Source organism: Cavia porcellus, unplaced genomic scaffold (assembly GCF_034190915.1).
Source record: "Cavia porcellus strain 051 isolate PalLab524CR breed Dunkin Hartley unplaced genomic scaffold, mCavPor4.1 scaffold_16, whole genome shotgun sequence".
Classification (NCBI taxonomy): domain Eukaryota; kingdom Metazoa; phylum Chordata; class Mammalia; order Rodentia; family Caviidae; genus Cavia; species Cavia porcellus.
Genome location: NW_026947499.1, coordinates 52,426,289 through 52,446,691, shown reverse-complemented (window position 1 = coordinate 52,446,691; position 20,403 = coordinate 52,426,289). Strand labels below are relative to the sequence as shown.

General features: G+C 36.2%; 1 protein-coding gene across 8 annotated transcripts in view; it reads right to left on the bottom strand.

The window, feature by feature from the left end:
* The window catches only part of Tnrc6a (trinucleotide repeat containing adaptor 6A), a 210,313-nt gene that overhangs the window by 55,227 nt on the left and 134,683 nt on the right, over positions 1-20,403 (bottom strand). For 5 of the 8 annotated variants that reach the window (XM_063226682.1, XM_063226685.1, XM_063226687.1 and 2 more), the window contains exons 3-4: positions 10,067-10,154; positions 3,308-3,329 (exon numbers count right to left, since the gene is read on the bottom strand). The exons of 1 other annotated variant lie outside the window; for it this stretch is intronic. In XM_063226682.1, the coding sequence (XP_063082752.1) occupies positions 3,308-3,329; positions 10,067-10,154 (110 nt within the window). Of the gene's footprint in view, positions 1-3,307; positions 3,330-10,066; positions 10,155-12,084; positions 16,455-20,403 lie in introns of those variants that run through there. 2 more of the 8 variants (XM_063226684.1, XM_063226686.1) reach the window with 1 other exon arrangement.

Here is a 20,403-nt window from a genome sequence, read left to right as displayed (position 1 = left end):
AACTGCTGCACGGTCTTATTGAAAAGGAGAGTATCTAGGACCGGAGGGAAGGATGAGGAAAAGTGAGGATGAAAAGGAAGTCAGAGGGATAGAAAAGAGGAAATAAAGAGGGAAGGGGGAAGGGAGAGAGGAGGAGGGAGAGGGAGAAGCAGAGAGAAGTACTACAAGACGGAGAAGGGGGGATACAGATCAAAGGACACAACGCTGCAGTTACGTAAGTCGAGATAAACACACTGTATAAAAACTATAGTAAGTAACTGTATTATATATTAGAAATTCACAAAAGAGATTTTAAATTATTTTGCCTTTAAAAGTAAATACAGGGGGGCTGAGGATTTAGCTCCGTGGCTTAAGTGCCTGCCTGGCAAGCGCAAGGTCATGAGTTCAATACCCAGCACCAAATAAATAAATAAAAATACAGGTCATTATGTGGGAGAATATGTATGTCAATTGACCGATTGTAATTGATTGATTATAATATTCACTTTCCTATGTATATGTATATTAAAAACACCGCCACCATCACCACCACTGTGTGGGCCAAACCTAGTTCTCAAGCCTGCACTCTGTAATTTCTGAATTTATCCTTGTGAACCATAAACCACACATATATACACATGGCATAAAAGTAAAACAATATATTTTTATAAATAAAAAGATGATGTGACCAATTATGAAGGGTGCTCCCAATAAGGAAGGATGATATGAATGAAACAGTTGTTGATGCATCTTCCACCTAACATACTCAGAGCTGTGGAAATCTAAAAACAAGAAGATCTAAATAGTGTTCAGATTTTATGTAAGACTATAAAAGAATGATTTACATTTGGAAAGGATATAACAGCAGAACTCAAAGATGATGCTGGGGCAAAAATATCCACTCAGTCAATAATCTAATACAGAATATAATCAGGTTCTCATACTTAAGATATACCGTAAAAGCCTAAGAAACTGGAAAGGGAGAGATTAACGGCTGTTGAAGTGATCCATTACAGATGAGCCCCAAAGCTGGGCATGGTAGTACATGCCTATAACAACAACACACGTGTGGGAAGCTGGGGAAGTAGAACCTTGAGTTCAAGGCCAGTCGAGGCTACACAGCAACATCCTGTCTATAAAAAAAAAAAAAAATAATGAACTCTAAGAGGACTCAAAATGCTAAATAGCAAGATGAAGACATCTTTGTTTGAGAAACTGGATCAAAAAGAAAATAGAAATGGTGAAAGAGGTAAGAATGCTCTAGAAAGTATAAAACACTAGTAAGAAACAGGTTGTTTATAGAGCATGGGAAGTTAAGATTTTAAGTCCTTGAAAGCCAGTCAGCAGCGTTTGGCCTTAAAGCAAGATCCCCTAGAAAAACACACTCTAATACAGGCATGGCATGAGCAAAGTGGAATCTTACAAAAATTAACTTAATAATGTTCCTCCCTACATTCAGTATCTCAGTCACTACTTCAACAGTGTCAAAACCATAATCTTACCTCCAAGTCCTCTGCTGACCTCACCAGCTGCCAATCTTTTTAATCATGTCTCACACATCTCTCACTTCTTCCTACCAAGACTTGAGTGTAAACCTCTACTACCTTCTTTTCTTCTCTGATCTTATTGCTGTTGGTGACACTAGAAACTGCTGAGGAAGATGTTCCCAAGACACAGCTTATTACCATGACAATGCAGACATTTTCAGGCTTTTTGCTTAAGTACCATGAAGCCCTTGGAGTCCCACTACCTCCAGAGCTACATCCTGTCACCTCTCTCCAGTACTTCTATGCTAGACAGGAACACACTATGTTCATATTCTGTTATTTTCTTGTCTCCTTTGCCCAGCATACTTTTCTTCTTTGGTTTTACTTTTCACATGCCAACATAGTTTTCAGTCAATAGTTTCCATGCCAGTGGTTAACCCTTCAAAGCCTAGTAACCCAATTTTTGGAACATTCATCACAATGATACATAATGAAATGTGTTCTCTTTAAATTCTTGTTCCTTGAATTTTTTGAGATGACCTGTATGATTTTTCATGTAAAAAATTCAAAAATTTTCAATCTTCAGCCTGAATGGGCCAACAGATTTTTTAAAAGGGGGGGAAAAAAAAAAAAGAAAAGAAAACCCAAAACAACAAACAATTCTACTCCTTTGCTCTCCTCAGTAGCTCCTAACTGCCTATGAAAGTTCAAACTTCTCAATGTGTGCATATACAAATATAAATACAGAGCATATAAAACTCTCTTCAACTTAATCTCTCTTTATACTCAACTTTTCCCATTTGCCAATGGGAATTTAATGCTCTAGAAATGAGTCAATTGCTCTTAACATCACATTATTTTTTCTCTATGACACGAATTATGCTGATTCCTTTGCCATCTCATTTTTTCTGTAACCATCCATTTCACCTTCTAATTATAATCTCAAGATTTTCCTTTACCCATGTTAGGTTCAGTGTCACCCTCCTGAGCACCTGGATAAATCACATCATATAATATGTTTGGGTATGTCCTCTCACTGTCACCCTTTCTGCAGTAAAATATAAGCTACGTTTGTTCTTACTTACTCTTAAGCACTTACTAAATGAAACCTCAACCAAGGCTGACCTCAAACAAAGGTAGGCAGTGTTTTGAGTGCATATATCAACAAAAGGCAGAGCCCAGAGTTCTGACACAGCTAAAACTCAAAATTTAGAACCCTGAAACCTAATAAGTCAGCCTCAGAGACCTTACACCTTTTATTACCATGCAGTGAACTCCAGAGGTGAAGGATTCCCATCAGGAAGTCTAGAGAAGATAGGGTTCTTTTTCTCTCCCTGAAGTATTTTGCTTGGAATGTACTACGTGCTATTTGACCAGGTTCAATGAGCAAAAGGTTAGCAAGCTACTGTTCTAAACGGTAACATGGAGATGGATATCGCTATCACACCTTCAAGAAAGAGGAGGAGAAAACAGTATCACCACCAAAGAACAAGGAATAAGAAAGTAGGTAGAACCTCAACAGATAAGTAAGATCCTGGTAGTAGGTTCATTCATGAAGACTTAAGTGGAAGACTAAAAAAAGATGCATGTGCCCAAAGACTCAAAACAAGAGAGTATGTTAGGGAGTGCTGTTCATCTGAGACACAGCTTTCATGGTAGTATATTTTAGAAGTGGTATATACACCATGATAAACCATAAACCTCAAAGGTGATGTCACCAAAGAAGTCTAGTCCCACCCCTGTATCACGTTCTTCTTTTCCATCCTAGAGACGAATAAAAATGCATATAAACAACCTTGATTTCATGAAAAAATAATAATAAATAGCTTTAAACAACGTACCTTTGATTTTTTGTTCAGTGGCCTAAAATAAAAACAAACAAACAAAAAACAATGTAAATATGAAACTGAAATAAATGGACTGTTATGATAAAATGCTCATATATTACTATTATATGACATACATTTTTATTAAACAAGGAACTTGTCATTCAGATGAAGTGCACAGCAAAAGGTATGCAAAGAATGCGTGTTTTCCCCACAGATGTGTCCCATTATTCCTGATACTGTTTATTCATTTTAGAAGACTGTATGTTTCATTAGATATAAAGCATAGAAGACACTGTATGACTATGTAATTTTTAAAAAGAGTGCTGCACTTTTTTCACAATTTAAAAATCACTTTTATGTGTCACTTCTACATATAATGAATTTGATAAGCTTTGCATGTTTTAAAAGGCTTCAACTCTGTCACCAATATTAAAAGATGAATTATATTTTCTGTAAGAATAGCAATTATGTTTTCTGTAATTGCTTTGTCCAAACAGGCAATAAATTTAACTTCTGGGGGTTACATTGCTAGCATAGTTAAATGTAGTTAAAACTTGTGAATGTCTAACTTGTCACTTCTAACACATCTGACAATTCATTAAAATCGCTGTGATCGACAGCTGACCTGAAATGAACTCTGCTATCACTGCTTTCCTAAACCTATTTCTACTTTCACTGTTTCTGAGTATCACAACCAAGAAGGGCTTGAACATAAGCAGGATTGTCTCAAGGTGACTAGCTTCAACCTTGAAGGGCCCTGCATCAAGACCAACAGAATGGGAGACCTAAAAATAAGATTCAAGATTGGGCAAGCTGACAAGGAAAGACTGAATACTAACTGAATAATCAACATTTTGGGCTTAATACAAGGCTTGTTATGGACATGACAAATCATTTTGCTTAGTCATATCAAATTATTGAGTTACCAAAAATCCTATTTTAACTATATGATTATAGATATAATGATAAAAACAATAGTAATTACCCTCATATTGAACTCATATCAAACATTAATCTTTCCTTAAGGGTTAGTACAAGCACTGAAGTGCTTTACCAAGTTTTGGAGCATTAAAGGTACACAAATGATGGAGGCCCATCTTTTACTCTGAATAAAATTAAAAGAAAAAACTGATGGCCGGACATCAGAAGACCAGTCGACTAGCATGTCAGTATTTATTTCTATGGGAAATCATTTAAAAAATCTGGTAACAGAATAAAATCAAGTCTTCATTAGCAAGAGCTTAGAACACTTTTAAGTATTACAAGTGTCATGTCAAACAATTTTCTAAGGCCAAAAAATTAATATAAAAATTATTTTGCATAATGAAAGCCTGTCTACAAAAACTTTCTGAATCCTTTTCAAAGGATACTGAATTAAAAGACACAGAAACCACAACCACACTATTAAAACCCAATGTTGCTCTCCTAGGTCCTACAACATAAAGCAACTCCTCTGGGAAAAAAAAATGTTAGTTTCATTCTATATTCTGTAATCTACAGGGAATGACACTAAGGAGATATACTAAGGTGTCTACCTTTTTAGGACATGGATCTAATATATACTATAGTTATGGAACCTAAGAGACAGAAACTAAAAACCCACTAGGGAGAAATGGAACTGACAGAATTTCCATGTTTAAAATAGATTTGTGTGGGTTGGTCTGTGGAGCTCAAATTATTAAAATGAGAATTTTTCACGTGAGCTCAGTGACTTTAATAGTAACTATACACTGTTCAAAACAGTAGACACTAATCACATTTGGCTGCTAATCACTGCACTGTGAATTTGGCTACTAATCACTGCACTGTGACTAGTATAAACTGAGATGTACCAAATACAGACAGTATTTTAACATCTATGATTTTAAAAGAAGATCAAATATCTCATTAACAACCTTTCAATAATATAAGTAATTATCATTAACATTACTACTAAAATAGTAACACTGGCTCTATTGGCTTTCATAAAATACTTAAAATTATCTTCAATTGTTTCTTTTTATTTGTAAATGATGTTGCCATAAAAATTCTCTGGGTCTTAGTTTCCTAATCCTTCAAATGGACAAACTAATTGTTCTGTTTATCTATCAAGTCTGTTTTGACAAACAAAACATGAAAGATCTTTTTTGGAAAAACTACACACTATTACATGTAAGGTATCACTATAAATTCTTTTACACAAAAGGCAAATTACTCATTTTCATGTTTAATATTTTTTCCTTAAAAAAAAAAAATCTGAGCTGTGATTCTACAAAACATTAAGAAAATTGCCTCATTTCATTAATGAAGGCATCAGATAAGCAAGAGCAGGGTGGGAGCTTTGTGATAGGCTCTGTAATGCTTGTTCCAAATCCACAATTCCTAAATGTAGTCAGTTGTAATGAGCTCAGGGTCAGATTGCGTAGTTCTGAATTCTGGTTCTACCACTTACACTGTGTAACCCTCATCAAATTATTTAGCTTCTCTAATGTTTACTTTCCTTATCTATAAAATGCAAAAAAATCCAACTCAGAATTATGATACTAAAGAGACTTAACTTGAGACATAATTACGTAGGTACTTTCTGGTGCTGCTTTCATCATCTCCATCTTCCTGTGCTTTGGCTCCATCCTTTCTCTTGCCTTTAGAAATCAGCTGATTCTATATTCATTGTCAGTCCCCAAGTCCTGTTTTCCTGTGATTTACTAAGGAGCACTGAGTCTCAAACTCAGGCCGAATAATTTTTTTAATTTTTAATAGATGTTTAATTTTTAATTTTGCTGAATAACTTTTTAAATGAAGATAAAGTAGACTATAGTAGAATAAGGAGCATGACTGTAAGATAATACCTGCCAGCTCCATTCAGCTTGATTATATTACCACCAAGGTTACTAAGAATATGTATTAATTAGACTGCTGAATATGATCTCCTAAAAGGGAATAAATCATAAATTTTCTACAACCCAGGTCTCATCTAAACTTCAATTTAGTATGTTTTAATCAACAAAGCCTGTAAAATTCTCTTCAGCTCTTAACACAGTAACAACAAAAAAAATCCCACCAATGTTGAAACACTCTTTGACACTGGAAGATCCCAATTTGTACTATTGCTTCCTTTAGCTTTTAAGTCTTAGCTGCTTTCCAGAACCTACAATCACATGCTTAAAGTAAAGGTTATTCAAAATTATCCCTCTATAATTAAGCCTATTTTCCAACCTCCTTCCTCATGACAGTTTCCTTAAGATCCCTTCGAGAAAGTTCTTCCAAAAACAACCTGGAGAGAAAGCCATGATAATCTACTGGTGCCCTTTCTTTTATGAAAAATACATTTCCATGTTCTAGCAAATTACTTTCTATGCCTAAGAATTAAAAGATAGCAAAATAGCCCTGATTCTTAGATGTGAAAAGAATTATACATACAGAAACTAGGAAATGGTTTTTCAAGCATAAAAAATTAAAAACAAAGTCATCCAGATATTAATCTCTATATTAATTAGAGATGTACTAGGGCTGAAGTATAATTTTAAAAAAATCACCTAAATTTGTAAAATATTTCTTTTAAAAATCATTTAAATTTATATTTAAATAATACGTAAAATGAGTAAAGCAGCTGAAGTGAAAATACTGTAGTATTTGATGTATAATTATTTATATAAGTTTTGCTTGTCTTTTTAATTTGAAATAGAAAACAACCAGTGGTATAAATTTAAATTTCTTTAAAAGACCAGGTGAGTATTATTAAAGCTACACTTTCTGTATTTGTGGCACAAGGACTTATTAACACCCTATTATAAAAACTACCATAACGTACTATTTATCAAAGTTTACCTTTAGATGGTGAAAAATCAAAAAATAATGTTCTGCATCAAAAGGATAAAGTCATGGCAAGGGTTCTGAAAAAATATCAGCCAGAGCAATTAGAAGATTTTTATTCCTGGTTCCATCATCATGATGAAACCAAGATTAGCTACTTAATTCATTCTGATGCTGAGGTTTTCTTAGACTGAAAATGAATATATCAGATAATATCTTTTTTGAAAATGAAAGTATATATAGGTTTATATAAAACAGGCAGTCTGTTTTCTTTGTAATGTGTTTACGTAAACAGGTCTGCCCACCTGGCGATGTAGATGTCTGTCACTTACTTAGATAGACCTGCTGGTGAATATAACCTGTAAGAAGCATGTCATAAAACTTCTGTGACTCAAGTCTTTCATATAGACTATAAGTGTGCCAATTTAGGAAATTTCTAGAGTTATTTGATAACAATTTATGGAAATACCACCTGCCTTCACTTCACCAACAGGTGGTATCAAATTCAGTCACAAGCTGACTTCCTGAAATTGGGAGAATAGTCTTATTTATAGTGACAGTGTAGAACATTAAACTTAATGTTTACTAGAGGTATTAGCCTCTACCTTATATCACTATATGCAACACCCTATCAATCCTGAAAATCTGGCAAAAGAAAAAGCTCATCTTTAAACTTTGATCTTTCTAGTAGGACATGATGGGGGTAACAAACTCCTGCCAAGGGGTAAGGTAGGGATGAAGTGAAAAAGAGTGAAAACCTGTCACTTCAAGTGATTTGATATGAGCCAAACAGCACAAAAATCACTGCCCATTTGCTAGAAGCTATTTTATGCTGGGCACACTTTAAGGAACCACTTTCACACAGTTGGTGATTTAGATTACGAAAGAATGTAAAGATGAACTCATAATAATTACAGCCGTTATTTATGTTACAACTTTAAGAACTACATTATACTCACAAAAAATACAGTATTTAAGTAAATCATTCCAGTGACTTAGGCCTCCTTTTTAGCATTTCTACATACACTGTACTACATTCTGAATTGATGGTTAAATCATGAGTTCCTTAGGTGGCAGGACACACAGGAACCTAATAACAATAATAATGATGATGATAACAAAACCCATGCTAGTCGAACTACTAATTTTACATCAAGCACATCCAAGCGTCCTCTTCAATGACTCTCATGTATCTTAAACGTTTTTGTCATTTGGTAAACAACGTTCATGCTACAGAACAAGAATTTGAAGTCTTTCCTTAACTTTTAGACTTATAGAGGACACAACTTTTCCATAAATCCTAAGCAAAGACTGACATACATAAGTAAGTCTCTGCAGAGGCCCAAAGCATCCGCCAATACCAGCATTCCACACTAGAAACCTACCCTAACCCTAGCTATGACATACACCCATGCATCCCTTTCGGAAGACTCATGAGATCAAAGCACATATGAGTACCCATCATCTCATCTTCTACTCAGTTATCCAAAATGCTCTGTACTGCATCTCTCTGCCCATACTTGCTGACAACCCCTTAAACTCAGCATACTTGTAACTGAATTAATCATTTTTCCTCTTTCTGTATTCCCTACCTTATCTGCTCCCAAAATGTAGCCACTCAATCATCAACCTAGGCTACTCTTTCTTCATGTCCTTTAAGCAGATTTGGTATACTATTTGGTTACTTTTGCCAGTATTTCACTCTGTGGTACCACTGCTTCCGGTTCAATTCAGCAGACATTCTAAAATATAAACTTTTATGTCACTCTACTAAGGCATGTTTAGTGCCCTCCCCCAAAGGGTCAAAGCCGAGCCTACAGCTACCGCAGACCTTTTTGTGTGACCTGCCATTCCTGCTGGTGGCTGCCCCCAGTCAAAACCCATTATCTCGTGCAGGCTATAGATACTTCTGAGTTTACTCTGCTTGTAGTCCTTCACTATTCTCCTCTTTACTCACCCAAACAATTTGGAATTTAAGAAAATTCCATCTTCTGGCCCTATCTCAGACGTTATGCACCTCTCTACACTTCAACAGTCTCCCAAAAATAAATGCCTTACCTACCATCTCTGTATCCTGCCTTCGTCCTTATTAAACAGACATGTTACTGTAGTCTATATCCAGCACCTAGCATAGTGTTCAGCATGAAAGAGGCATATTGAAAGTTAGAATAATAATTTTTAATTAAATAGAGAAATGGAAGAGTGGTTTCATTTTAGAATATTTTAAGGTCTTTGAAACCTTAATGTAGTAGGAAATGACTGCTAAGATTAGTTAACTATCAACAACATTTAGTTTTAAAAACATTTAAAGAATTTTATGAAGATAGTTTTTCATTGTTGCCTTAACATATATTGCTTTGGCCAGTTTTTTCCTATTGGTTAGGGCTGTTATGTATCTATTGTCTCAAATTTATTTTAAAGTTCTGTACCTTATGTAAACTGCCAATTTAAAAAAAATCAGTCCAGGAATCAAACAAAAAGGGAGAAGGAAATTAACATTTTATTCCCTATTGTATTACAATTTCCTTAACTACATTTCTGTGTTACTTTTTTTTCTATTGCATTAATGTACTATGCTATTTTATTTGCAAAATGTAAGGAAACTAAGGCCCAGAGAGGCTAAATAAACTTTAAGGCCACACTGTTCTGTGTGCTATGGGAAAATGAGGCTACAGTTCCTCCCTGTGTGCCTACAAATTCCATACTCTTCCCATTATATCATTATAAAATACTTAGGAACAGTGAACTGGAAGTTAAAGAACTATATAATGTACTTACCTTTGAAAAACTATCAGCAAGATTAAACATGCATTAAATTGTACACACACAGCAAGTCACTTCATATGCATATTCACATACATTGAATATTAAAATGAATCTCCACTGACGTTAAAACATTAAACCAAATGCTTTAAAAACCAGGTAAAATTTTCTTTTAGTCTGTTTAAATCACTTAACATAAAGTTTATCATATACTACCTTCTTTTGAGCAGCTTCCTTCTTTTTCTTGTCGTCTTTTTTCTTTTTCTTTTCTTCCATCAACTGTTCTTCTTCTTGCACTAAATCCCTGAACCATATAGTAGCAATTAACTTTCCCAAAAAGTTTTAAGAAATAAAAATAATGTTGTACACAGATGCATTTTCACTTATTAGAAGACAAGACAAACTTTTATCTTCCATTAAAATAAAACACAATCCACATCCTAAATGTAACTATATATCCCAATATAGCACAGTTCATTTTTCTTTAATTAATACAACAAGAACAAGAGCTTTTATCTTACTGTTGTAGCAAAGAAGGCAATCTAAAATTAGCGAATTTTATACTGGAAACCAGCAATTTTCTCTAATTCTAAAATGTAAACATCATCAGGTAACTTCTACATTACTTTGCAGAACTTTCTTACTGGAGGACACTCCAACTATCAATCAGGAGCAAATGGCAATGCCTGGGACCTTCCCACAATCCCTCTCCTGCACAAGTATCTGGGAGTACCATTTGTTAGCTTTCTTTGTTCCAAATAGCTTTATAAATAATTTTAAAGTACAAGTTATTCATAAACAAGTGATGTGCATTTCAGCACTATAATAATTTCATAATCTATAAACATTTCAAGCTATTCTATCAATTCTTAGGACACAAATAATAACCTGTTCTTTATGTAAATTTAAATTTATGAAATCTCAAATGCTCAATGTTGCCAACAAAACTTAGGGCTTAGAATTAATTTCAAAATGTGTCTCCTCTGCCCCCTGCTTGCTGCCTCACTAAAATTTAGGGAGAAAATTTACAATATATTCACAGCTGATGAATAAACAAAAGTGAAGAAAGCCACATCTTAGAATAAACACAAAAGAAGTCTAGGAATGGATGCACCTGTCATGCTATCTGGTAGAACTCCACAGACATTTCAAGATTAGAAAAGGAAAAGCAGAAACGGGAATGGGGCAAAAAGACTGCCTAGGAACATTAAGGGCCATGTCTACTCCACGCCTCCCACACCCTTCCCGTCCCTGGGCTACCATGTCACAGGTAGCGACTAGCTGTCTTCCCCCTCCCCCTACAGTGCTGGGAATGGGACCCATGGCCTTGCACACGCTGGGCAAGCACTCTATCACTGAGCTACACCCCAGTTCTACGTAGTAGCTGTTTTTAAATTCAGTCTAAAAATAAAGAAATACTCTAACAAAACTAAACCTTCCATGAGAGCCCAGTAAGCTCCTTCAGTGGGTTTGGCTGCCTGAGAACTACATCTTTGTTACTGAAGGATGCTGCTTACTTCCTCTATCACACTGTAGAGTGAAGCCTGCCCACTAACATCTCTGAAACACTGGCACTAAGCTTCTTGGGCAAGATAGTGTACATTAAGATTTGCACTCACAAGTGCCCAACAGATTAACTAAAAGCAAGATGAAGCTGTACTGCCTTGAAATTTTGGGTCACATTCTGGCTCAGCTCTGCATGTAAGCATGTTAATCACATAAAAAGTGTCTGTAATACAAATGTTATAACTCCCACATTTACCTGTTTTATTTCATACTCCTTTAAGACACATGATACCAAGATGAGAATAACTAAAGTAATTTTCAGGTCAGCCAATTGTTAGCTTTTATAACGGCCAGTCCCAGATCCCCTAGAGTGATGCCTAGAAGTCTTAAAACATGGACCTAAACCTCCCCCTAACCTTGGATTTCAGGAAAAGTAGAGCCTTGAAGACCTCCTTATAGAGAGGTCACCCCTCAGGCAGGGGCACTTACCCCATGAGAGAAACTGAGGCTGCCCCTTTCAGCAAAAGGCATTGTCATCTCTTGTTAGGACCCAGAATATACTCTCAAGCCATGATAGTTCTCCCTTGACCTCACAGAAACTGTCTTGAAATCACAGATCAACCATACTACCACATGGCCAGGATTACCTGCTTTGAAAGCTAAATTCCCAGCTTCAGCTTCAAAAACCCCCAATCCTTCCCTTTGCTCCCCTTTTCTGTAGAACTCACAAGTTTTCATCAGTCCCTGAAAGACAGATCTTGAACTTCTCTGTGCTTCCCAGCATAGTCGTGCCGATTAAAGCTCCTTTCTTGTCCCTCATCACTTCATCTCCTTGGTGTTCCAGGACAAGGGGATATGCCTGGTCTACAGGAACCCTTAGAACTGGGGCTTTTGCCTCAAAACTCCAGCAGTTTATACCAAGTAAAGAAACCTAATGTAAGATAGAAGAAACTCACCAATACTAATCATCCTGAGTCTAGAACCTCAAACTTCATTCATAAAACCAACAAAAGCAAAAAACGTATTTCACTGGACACTTGAAACAATGATCACAACCACAAAAATATTTAATGGTGCTCAAAGGAAGCTTTTCAGAGAGGGCGCTATAAATACCATGCAGACTGGGGCAAGAGGAACAGAGACAAACTGGACATTTGAGAAACTGGAAATCATAAAGCCACAATGCACAGGGCAGTGGGGATGAAACAGAAGGCAAAATGAAACAAACAAGTTAGTACATAAAAAACTGGAAAGAATGCTATACAGATGAACTACAGTGAACACAAAATTAAGTTGGCTTTTCTGATGTAAAAATTGAGGAGATGTAAATAGTTTAGTAAATTTAAGTACATGGCTATTAAGATCAGTTAAAAGAAGTGTAGGGTAACTTACTATATTTCACTGTAATTTTGTTATGAGTAGATCTATTGTGGGGTTAATGGTGTAGTAACACAAATTCATGCCCACTGTACCATGATTCACTCTTTTGCATTCTGGGTGAGGGAGACAGTAAATATGCTCACTCATACTACAATCTTGGGAAACTCAAGGATTGAAGAAAGCTATGGCATATGAGAGAGGCAGAGTATAAGTAGTAAACAAAGCGAACTGACTTATAACTGCTGCCATGTCTCCAGTCCCAAGATGAGGAAATCAGGAGCAAAAGCTAATCATTCTAACATTCAAGACTCCTTTCTTTTCTTCAGATTAAAACTGTGGATAAATGACCATATATGCCTACTCCATGGTATTTTTATAAGAATTATAGAAAGACTGCTTACTTAGCACAAAATTTCTAAGTGCCTAGTCATGAAAGCATCTCAGCAGTCCTCAGTGGCACCCAAAACTGCCTACCCTACATGTCAAGATATAACCTTCAGTATTTGTTCTTTGTAGTCTATGCATTACAGATCTGCTCTTCTCTATCACTGTAACTGTACTCTTCAAGATGTCCATCTGGAATTTTTTCTCCTCTGCCAAGCTTTATTTTATAGGCTTCTGTTGAGGTTACCATGTGTTTTACTAGATGGAAATATCCTCCTTAGTACTTAAAAGATGTGCAAGCTCCTCTCAATATCATATCTTAACACCTGATATTCTAAGCATAAGATGACAGTTCTGTTCATCATTATTACATCTACTAACCATATTTTCTTTGATTTCCTATTTAAAGAAAACTAAATTGGGAGGTGGTGATAATATACAGAATCTGCCAAAAAATGTGTAACTACTTCAGGAAAAGAAAAACAGTATCATGTTTTTTCAACCAATGGTGTTACCGTTGTATGGGGGACCCTAGAGGATGTTGTATAACACAGGAAATCCACTTCACTGCTGGCCCTCAGAAAAGAAACTGAAAGTATATGGGCAGCAATCTCAATGACCAAGCTTACCCAAACAACAGTTACCATTAATCAATGTCTCGAAGGTAATGGCCACCACTTTGAGTACCTCTTGTAATTGTAGAATCCAAAGATATCTTGTATTAATCAAGAAATCTCAATAAATTTAGTCTTAAAATATTTACACAAGTTTTTCTTTTCCCGAAGTATTTGTTGTATGTTTTTTGGCAGACTCTATGTATCTCTCTATTTAAGTATGGATATAAATATAAGTAAATAAATAAATGTTCCACTTATGCCAAGTACTACTTCTTCCAGGATTTAAATGCTAGTGAAGTTTCATTTAAGACATCTAACTATAGCACTGTATATATCAGAAAGAATAAGAATTGATAGATCTGACAAGTACACGTACTCATGAAGATACTCCAATAATCATTTACTTTTGAAGGTTAGTGGCAAAAAACTTCAAACCTGTAAGTTCTGTGAACCTGCATTATTGCTTTGTAAAAAACTGGACTCTGCTTTTTATTAAAACTTGATTGTTTTTGTTTACTTATATCCTGTATCACATCTATAAAGCATTTGAGCTAACTTACAAAAGAATCCATCCCTGAGGGAATTTTCAAAGAAGATGGAGATGCCCTCTAATTTGACTGGAGTCTAGTTACATAAGTATATACATGTATCGAATCAAACACCTACACACTCAAAATTTGTGAATTATGCTGTATGTGATTAGCTGAATTTCAAAGTTAATTTTAATACACAAAATAAGAGAACAAAATATCTGGATTAGAGAAAATAAACAGATAAGATTATGATAGTATAATCTACTCAATTTTTCAAGCTACATTTCAAATTTTGCCCTCATCTTCCAATAACCAACACAAATCTTTTGGTAGTTTGGTCTAGAGGTGAGTTCCCTGAATAATAAGCAAAGACAGATTTATCTTTGTTAGTTGCAACCTGTTCAACAGTTCTAATTTTTTAAAATTCTATCATTAGCCAAAAGTCTACTTCTCTGTAATTCCCACCTGCTGGTCCTATGAACCTAGAAATGATAAAGCTCTGGATGACTAAAATGTTGCAATGAATATGCTAGGCACTTTTTTTTTTTTTTGCTAAGTAAAAGTACCTTTTAAATGGTAAGTAAAAATAATTCCCTATTATAGATGAAGAAAACCAAAGCACAGAAAAGCAATTTAAAATTTAAGGTCATAGGTGGAGTCAAGACTCAAATCTGGAACTTTCAAATTATGATCTTTCTTTCATCTATCCCACGGTAACTCTCAAAGTATGAGCTTTCTTTGTAGGAGTCACAGAAAATAAATTCTTGTTCTTTTGAGAGGCCATGATAAATCTTATTTATAGCGTATCTTACATCTTTTACAAGAACTCTTTTAACAAAATGTACTTCGAGAAACAACAAAGTATTCAAGTTTCAAGAACTCTAGGCATATGATTAGGAACAAAAACAGAGAAAGTTATCAAGGAAAACAAAGAATGAATCACTGATTTTATGAAAGGCACGGCCCCCAGGAACGGACTTTCCTTCCTTTCTTTCTTTTGGTTTCTTCCTTTCTTCTTCCTCTCCTCTCCCTTCCCTTCCTCTCTCTCTCTCTTTTTCTTCTTTCTTTCTTTCTGTGTGTGGTACTGGAGAGTGGAACCCCAATACTTCCTCAGCCTTTTTTTCAGACAAGGTCTCCCTAAATTATCCAAGCTGGACTCCAATTTGTAATCCTCCTGCTTCAGCCTGCTGAATAGCTGAGATTACAGGCATGCACTATTGCACTAGGCTAGCACTTTACGAAAGCAATTTCAGAAATCTTCATTCTGTGAATGGCTATGGGAGGATGAACAGTTGACAACTGTAAAGTCTCACACTTGAGAAATTTGATAGTTTGAATAAAGAAAAATAGGAAGGTAGGTAGAAAATTGCAAAAAAAAAACTTGTCCTAAAACAAATCATTAAAAATGTCAAGGCATATAACAGAGCACACAGTATGCTATTGTTTGTGCAAGAAGCAAAAGAGAAGATATGTACTCATATTTGCCTGTGTATTAAAATGACTAAGAGAACACCTAAGAAACTAATAATATGATGTGTGGGGCAACAGGAAATAGGCAGAAAGGAGAGGAGAAAAATGTCTTGCTGTATAAATTGTTTTTATTTTAATGTCTGAACCATGTGATTATTCAAAAAATTAGTTTAAAAATATTAACTGTAAATGTACAACTGTTAATATTTAAAACTCAAAAGCTATTCTCCTGCAGAGGTCACAAGGCCTGAAAGCAAAAAATTGAGAGGTCCCTCAATAAAGAAATGGCACAGCACACGGAAAAGGAGTTGGCCTGTTTGATCTGGTGTAATGTTCCTAACATCCTGTTAAATGAAAGAAGCAAGCAGAGAAATGTAAATAGTGCTTTATTCTCTTCTTTTTTAAAAAACTATGTATGCATGTATATTTGATAAACTTAAAGAGAAAAACCTGCATTCTCCTACACTGGAAAGAAAAACATCAGGGTAATTTCACAATCAAGAAGAGTATTTTGAGAAACTTTTTCAAGTACATTCTAGGACTTCCAGGAAGATGGCAGAGCAGTAAGCAGCAGGGAAAACAACCTCTCTGAGCATCACCGTGCAGACACTGGAATACAGCACAGTGAGGAAGACAGGAAGGAGGAAAGATCCAGGAAGAATCTAAAGTGCAAACTTAAGCCCACAGAGAAGGTGAGAAAGAAAAACTTCAACAAAGAAGGTGGCAGCCCCCAGTACCTTCTCCCTGACATGGGACTTGCTGTGCTTGACCCTGGGGATGGACGGTCATGAAACGGTGATGGTGAGGGCTGGCAACCCTGGAGGCCTCTGCAGAGAGACGCAGCAGTGGAGGGGAGCAGCAGACGTGGAGGACTGACTACACTGGCTGGTGGTGAGGGCAGAGGACTTAATTCTCTGTGGGACACAGTGATTAGCTAGTAGCCATCTTGGAGATGGGCCAGCTGAGCTTGGAACCCTGAATAGCTGCTAGCGTGCCAGGCAGGCATTTGTGCCACTGAACCAAATCCCCAGGCCTCATCTAGCAGCTCCCAGCTGGGCTCAGACCTGTGGAAACTGCTTGGACTGTGACAAGCCCAACGAGTTTGGTTTGAGGCAGGCCTGCAAAGGTTATCTACTACCCCACCAGAAAGGTACTGCTGGCTTTCTGGAATAGACTGGCACAATTTGAGACTCTGTCTCCACAGATTGTTTACTAGTGAAAGCAGGGAGAATCCTGGAAGTAGACTGTTGGGTTTTTTTCTTTTTTTTTCTCCCTCTTTCTTCTTCATTGTTTTTGAGTGTGAAAGTGGTTCCTAACCTCTTCGTGGATATAGTTCTGTTCTGTTCTTCTTGTTATTTCTTTCATCTCTCTTTTCCTTCAGTCTTCTGTACCAGTTTTCCAAAGTTGGTGTGATCCCCCTTTATCAAACTCCAACCTTACTTCTAATCTCTTTCTCTTCTTCCACTTCTCTATTTTATCCTTTCATTTTAAAGTTTAACCTCCACAGGCAAAATTGACCTACTAAGCATTTATATATTGCATATAATTTATCTTGTTTTACATAATCACAAATCTAGCTCATATGGTTAAAAGTTGTAAATTAAGGGTTAGCTCAGTTTGTCTTTTTCTAGGCTGTGTTTGACGCTACTGATACCACTATAGCCAAAATTAACATAATTGTTCTAAACAGCTGTGGGTCCTGGTATTCCATGACTGAAATTGACTTAAGGTCACAGAAAATACTGTGGCACAGTGCCAAACAACGAGGAACTAGGTCAAATGAGCAACAACTTCACATCTCCAACAAACTGAAAAGGTAACATTTTCCAACAGATTCAAAACCCCAAAACCAGCTACAGCTGGAAGATACCTCAGAGAAGTATCACCACCAAAGAGTCCTAAATACACCCAATAAAGCAACACACCATAGGCAACTTACAAGCATCACTCCAGGAATCAAACTATAAAAAGAGACAAAATAAAATAAGAGACACTTATGCAAAACGCAACCCCAGACGTCCACTTCGCCAAAGGCAAATCCAGGGGGCAATGAGGTGGGACAATCTGAAAGCCCCTCCAACCAGGCCTCTCTGAAATGGTAACAACAAATCAATTAAATGAGGCTCTGGAAAAACTGAAATCAGAAATAATCTCTCAGATAATTAAAGAAATTATCAAAATATATACTATGTGTAAGAACGTTAGAGCAGACACAGACCAAAAAAAAAAAAAAAATAGACGAGCTTAAGAACATTAGGGAAGATCAGCATAGGAAAGAAACGGAATCTATAAAGCAAATTCAAGCAGATAAAAACTCCACTGAAAATATTTGAAACAGATTACACCAATGTGAGGACAGGATCTCATATACTGAAGACAGGTTTGCAGTTAGCAATCAAAACAAGAAAGATTTCTCAAAACTAGCAAGGGACCATGAGAAATCAATCCAGCAGCTGCTAGGTGAGACATAGAAGAATAACTTAAGGCTAACTGGAGTCAATGAACAAGCAGAAGAGATCAAAATGAACACTAAAAAATGTTCACAGACATCATGACAGAAAACTTTTCTGGTATAGAAAAAGAATCTGATATACAAATACATGAAGAATACAGAACTCCAAATTAGCAATGATCAAAAAACAAAAAATCTATAGCCAGGCATATCATAGTCAATATTTCAGAAATTCAACATAAGAATAGAATCCTAAAAGCTGTCAAGGAAAAGAAACAAACCACCTATAAAGGAAAACTCATCAGGATCATAGCTGACTTCTCAGCACAAATTGTCAAGTTAAGGAGAGCTTTGAGTAAACTTCCAAGTGCTAAAGGAAAACAAATTTCAACCCAGATTATGTACCCCACAAAACTATCCTTTTTTTAAAATTTTTTTTTCTTTTTAATTTTGAAAGTATACAACAGAACAAGTCAGAATAAAGCCAACTAAAATCGTACAGTGAAATTGGTACAGAACTTCACAGCAGGTTACCAGGATAACAGTAATAGGTATCACAGTATATTTTGTTATCTTTATAATAGTTGTTCTTTCAGTCATGTATATCAAAATGAGATGAACTATAGAACACTAAAAAACTTATCAAAACAGAATATTGAACAGAGCAGTACCATTAATTAGAAAAGACCAAAACAGTAATAAAAATATTTGCCTTCAAAGAAATGGTAGAAGGAAGTCCCCCTTATTTTCTATGGCCAACCTGCCAGGAGATGCTCAGATTTCTGGTTCCCATTTGCTAATGGGCGCGAGGGGGGGTGTGATAGGGAACGTGGGATATTTGACTCTAGGCTATGTAGCAGTAGGTTCACTATTGCTAAGCAGGAAAGCAGGAAAGCAGGATGGTCATTTGTTTTCACAGCATCCTCAGTTCCAACATGGCGTGGATCTCAGGAGACACTGCTGGTTCTCCCCCTGGAAGGGCTGCAGTCTGCCACCCTGCCTCCCCGACCAGGGAGGGGAGGTGCTTGCTTGGCTTCCCGGAGTGCTAAGTTCCAACATGGCGTGGATCTCAGGAGACACTGTTGGTTCTCCACCTAGAAGGGCTGCAGTGGGCCACACTGCTGCCGCTTACCAGGCAGGGGAGGTGCTTGCTTGGCTTCCCAGAGTCCTAAGTTCCAACATGGCGTGGATCTCAGGAAACATTGCTGGTTCTCCCCTTGGAAGGGTTGCAATGGGCCACACTGCCGCAGCTTACCAGGAAGGGGAGGTGCTTGCTTGGCTTCCCAGAGTCCTAAGTTCCAACATGGCCTATCTTTCAAAACTGATGAAGAAACAAGATACTTCTAGGACAAAAAACATCTCAGAAAATTTATGACCACCAAACCAGCACTCAAAAAAGTTCTGAAGGACATTCTATAAAAAGGTAACAAGACTACAGCTCCATGAACCCCAACAGAAAGAATCTACCAGAGAAGGTAAGCAATTGGAGGGAGAAAAAAGTGTGTGTGTGTGGGGACAATAGGAAAAAACATGACAAGTGTAAATCAATACATATCAATTGTAATCATCAATGTTAATGACCTCAATTCACTGGTCAAGAGACACAGACTATCAGAACAGATCAATAAGCAAGATCCAACAATATGCTATATATAAGAAACACATTTAATTCAAAAAGAAACTCATAGACTGAATTGTCAAAGGATGGAAAACAATACTCCATGTGACACGAACCCAGAAGAAAGCAGGAGTACTATTCTATTTGCAGATAAAGTGAATTTCAAGCCAAGACTGATTAAGAGAGATAAAGGTCACTATATCCTCCTAAAAGGAACAATCCAAGAGGAAGAGGTAACAATCCTAAATATATACACAACAAATACCAGTGCACTCAACTATATAAAACAATTACTAACGGACATCAAAAACCAAGTAAGTCACCATATTACCAAGTTTTATTGGATCATTGAACAAAACTGTTTGCAGTCTCACTGTTTGAGTGTCCACTCTATATGCTTTAATTTTTTAACTTGAACAACTATTTCTAAGATGACAATATGTAATCTATTAACTAGTGATTTCCTACTGGTTTTTTTTTTCTGAAATTCTGTATAAATTGTACCCCTTTTCTGTTTTTTTTTCTTTTTTCTCCTTAAATAAATCTTTTAAAAAAAAAAAAAAATCAAATAAGCCCTAATACAGTTGTACTGG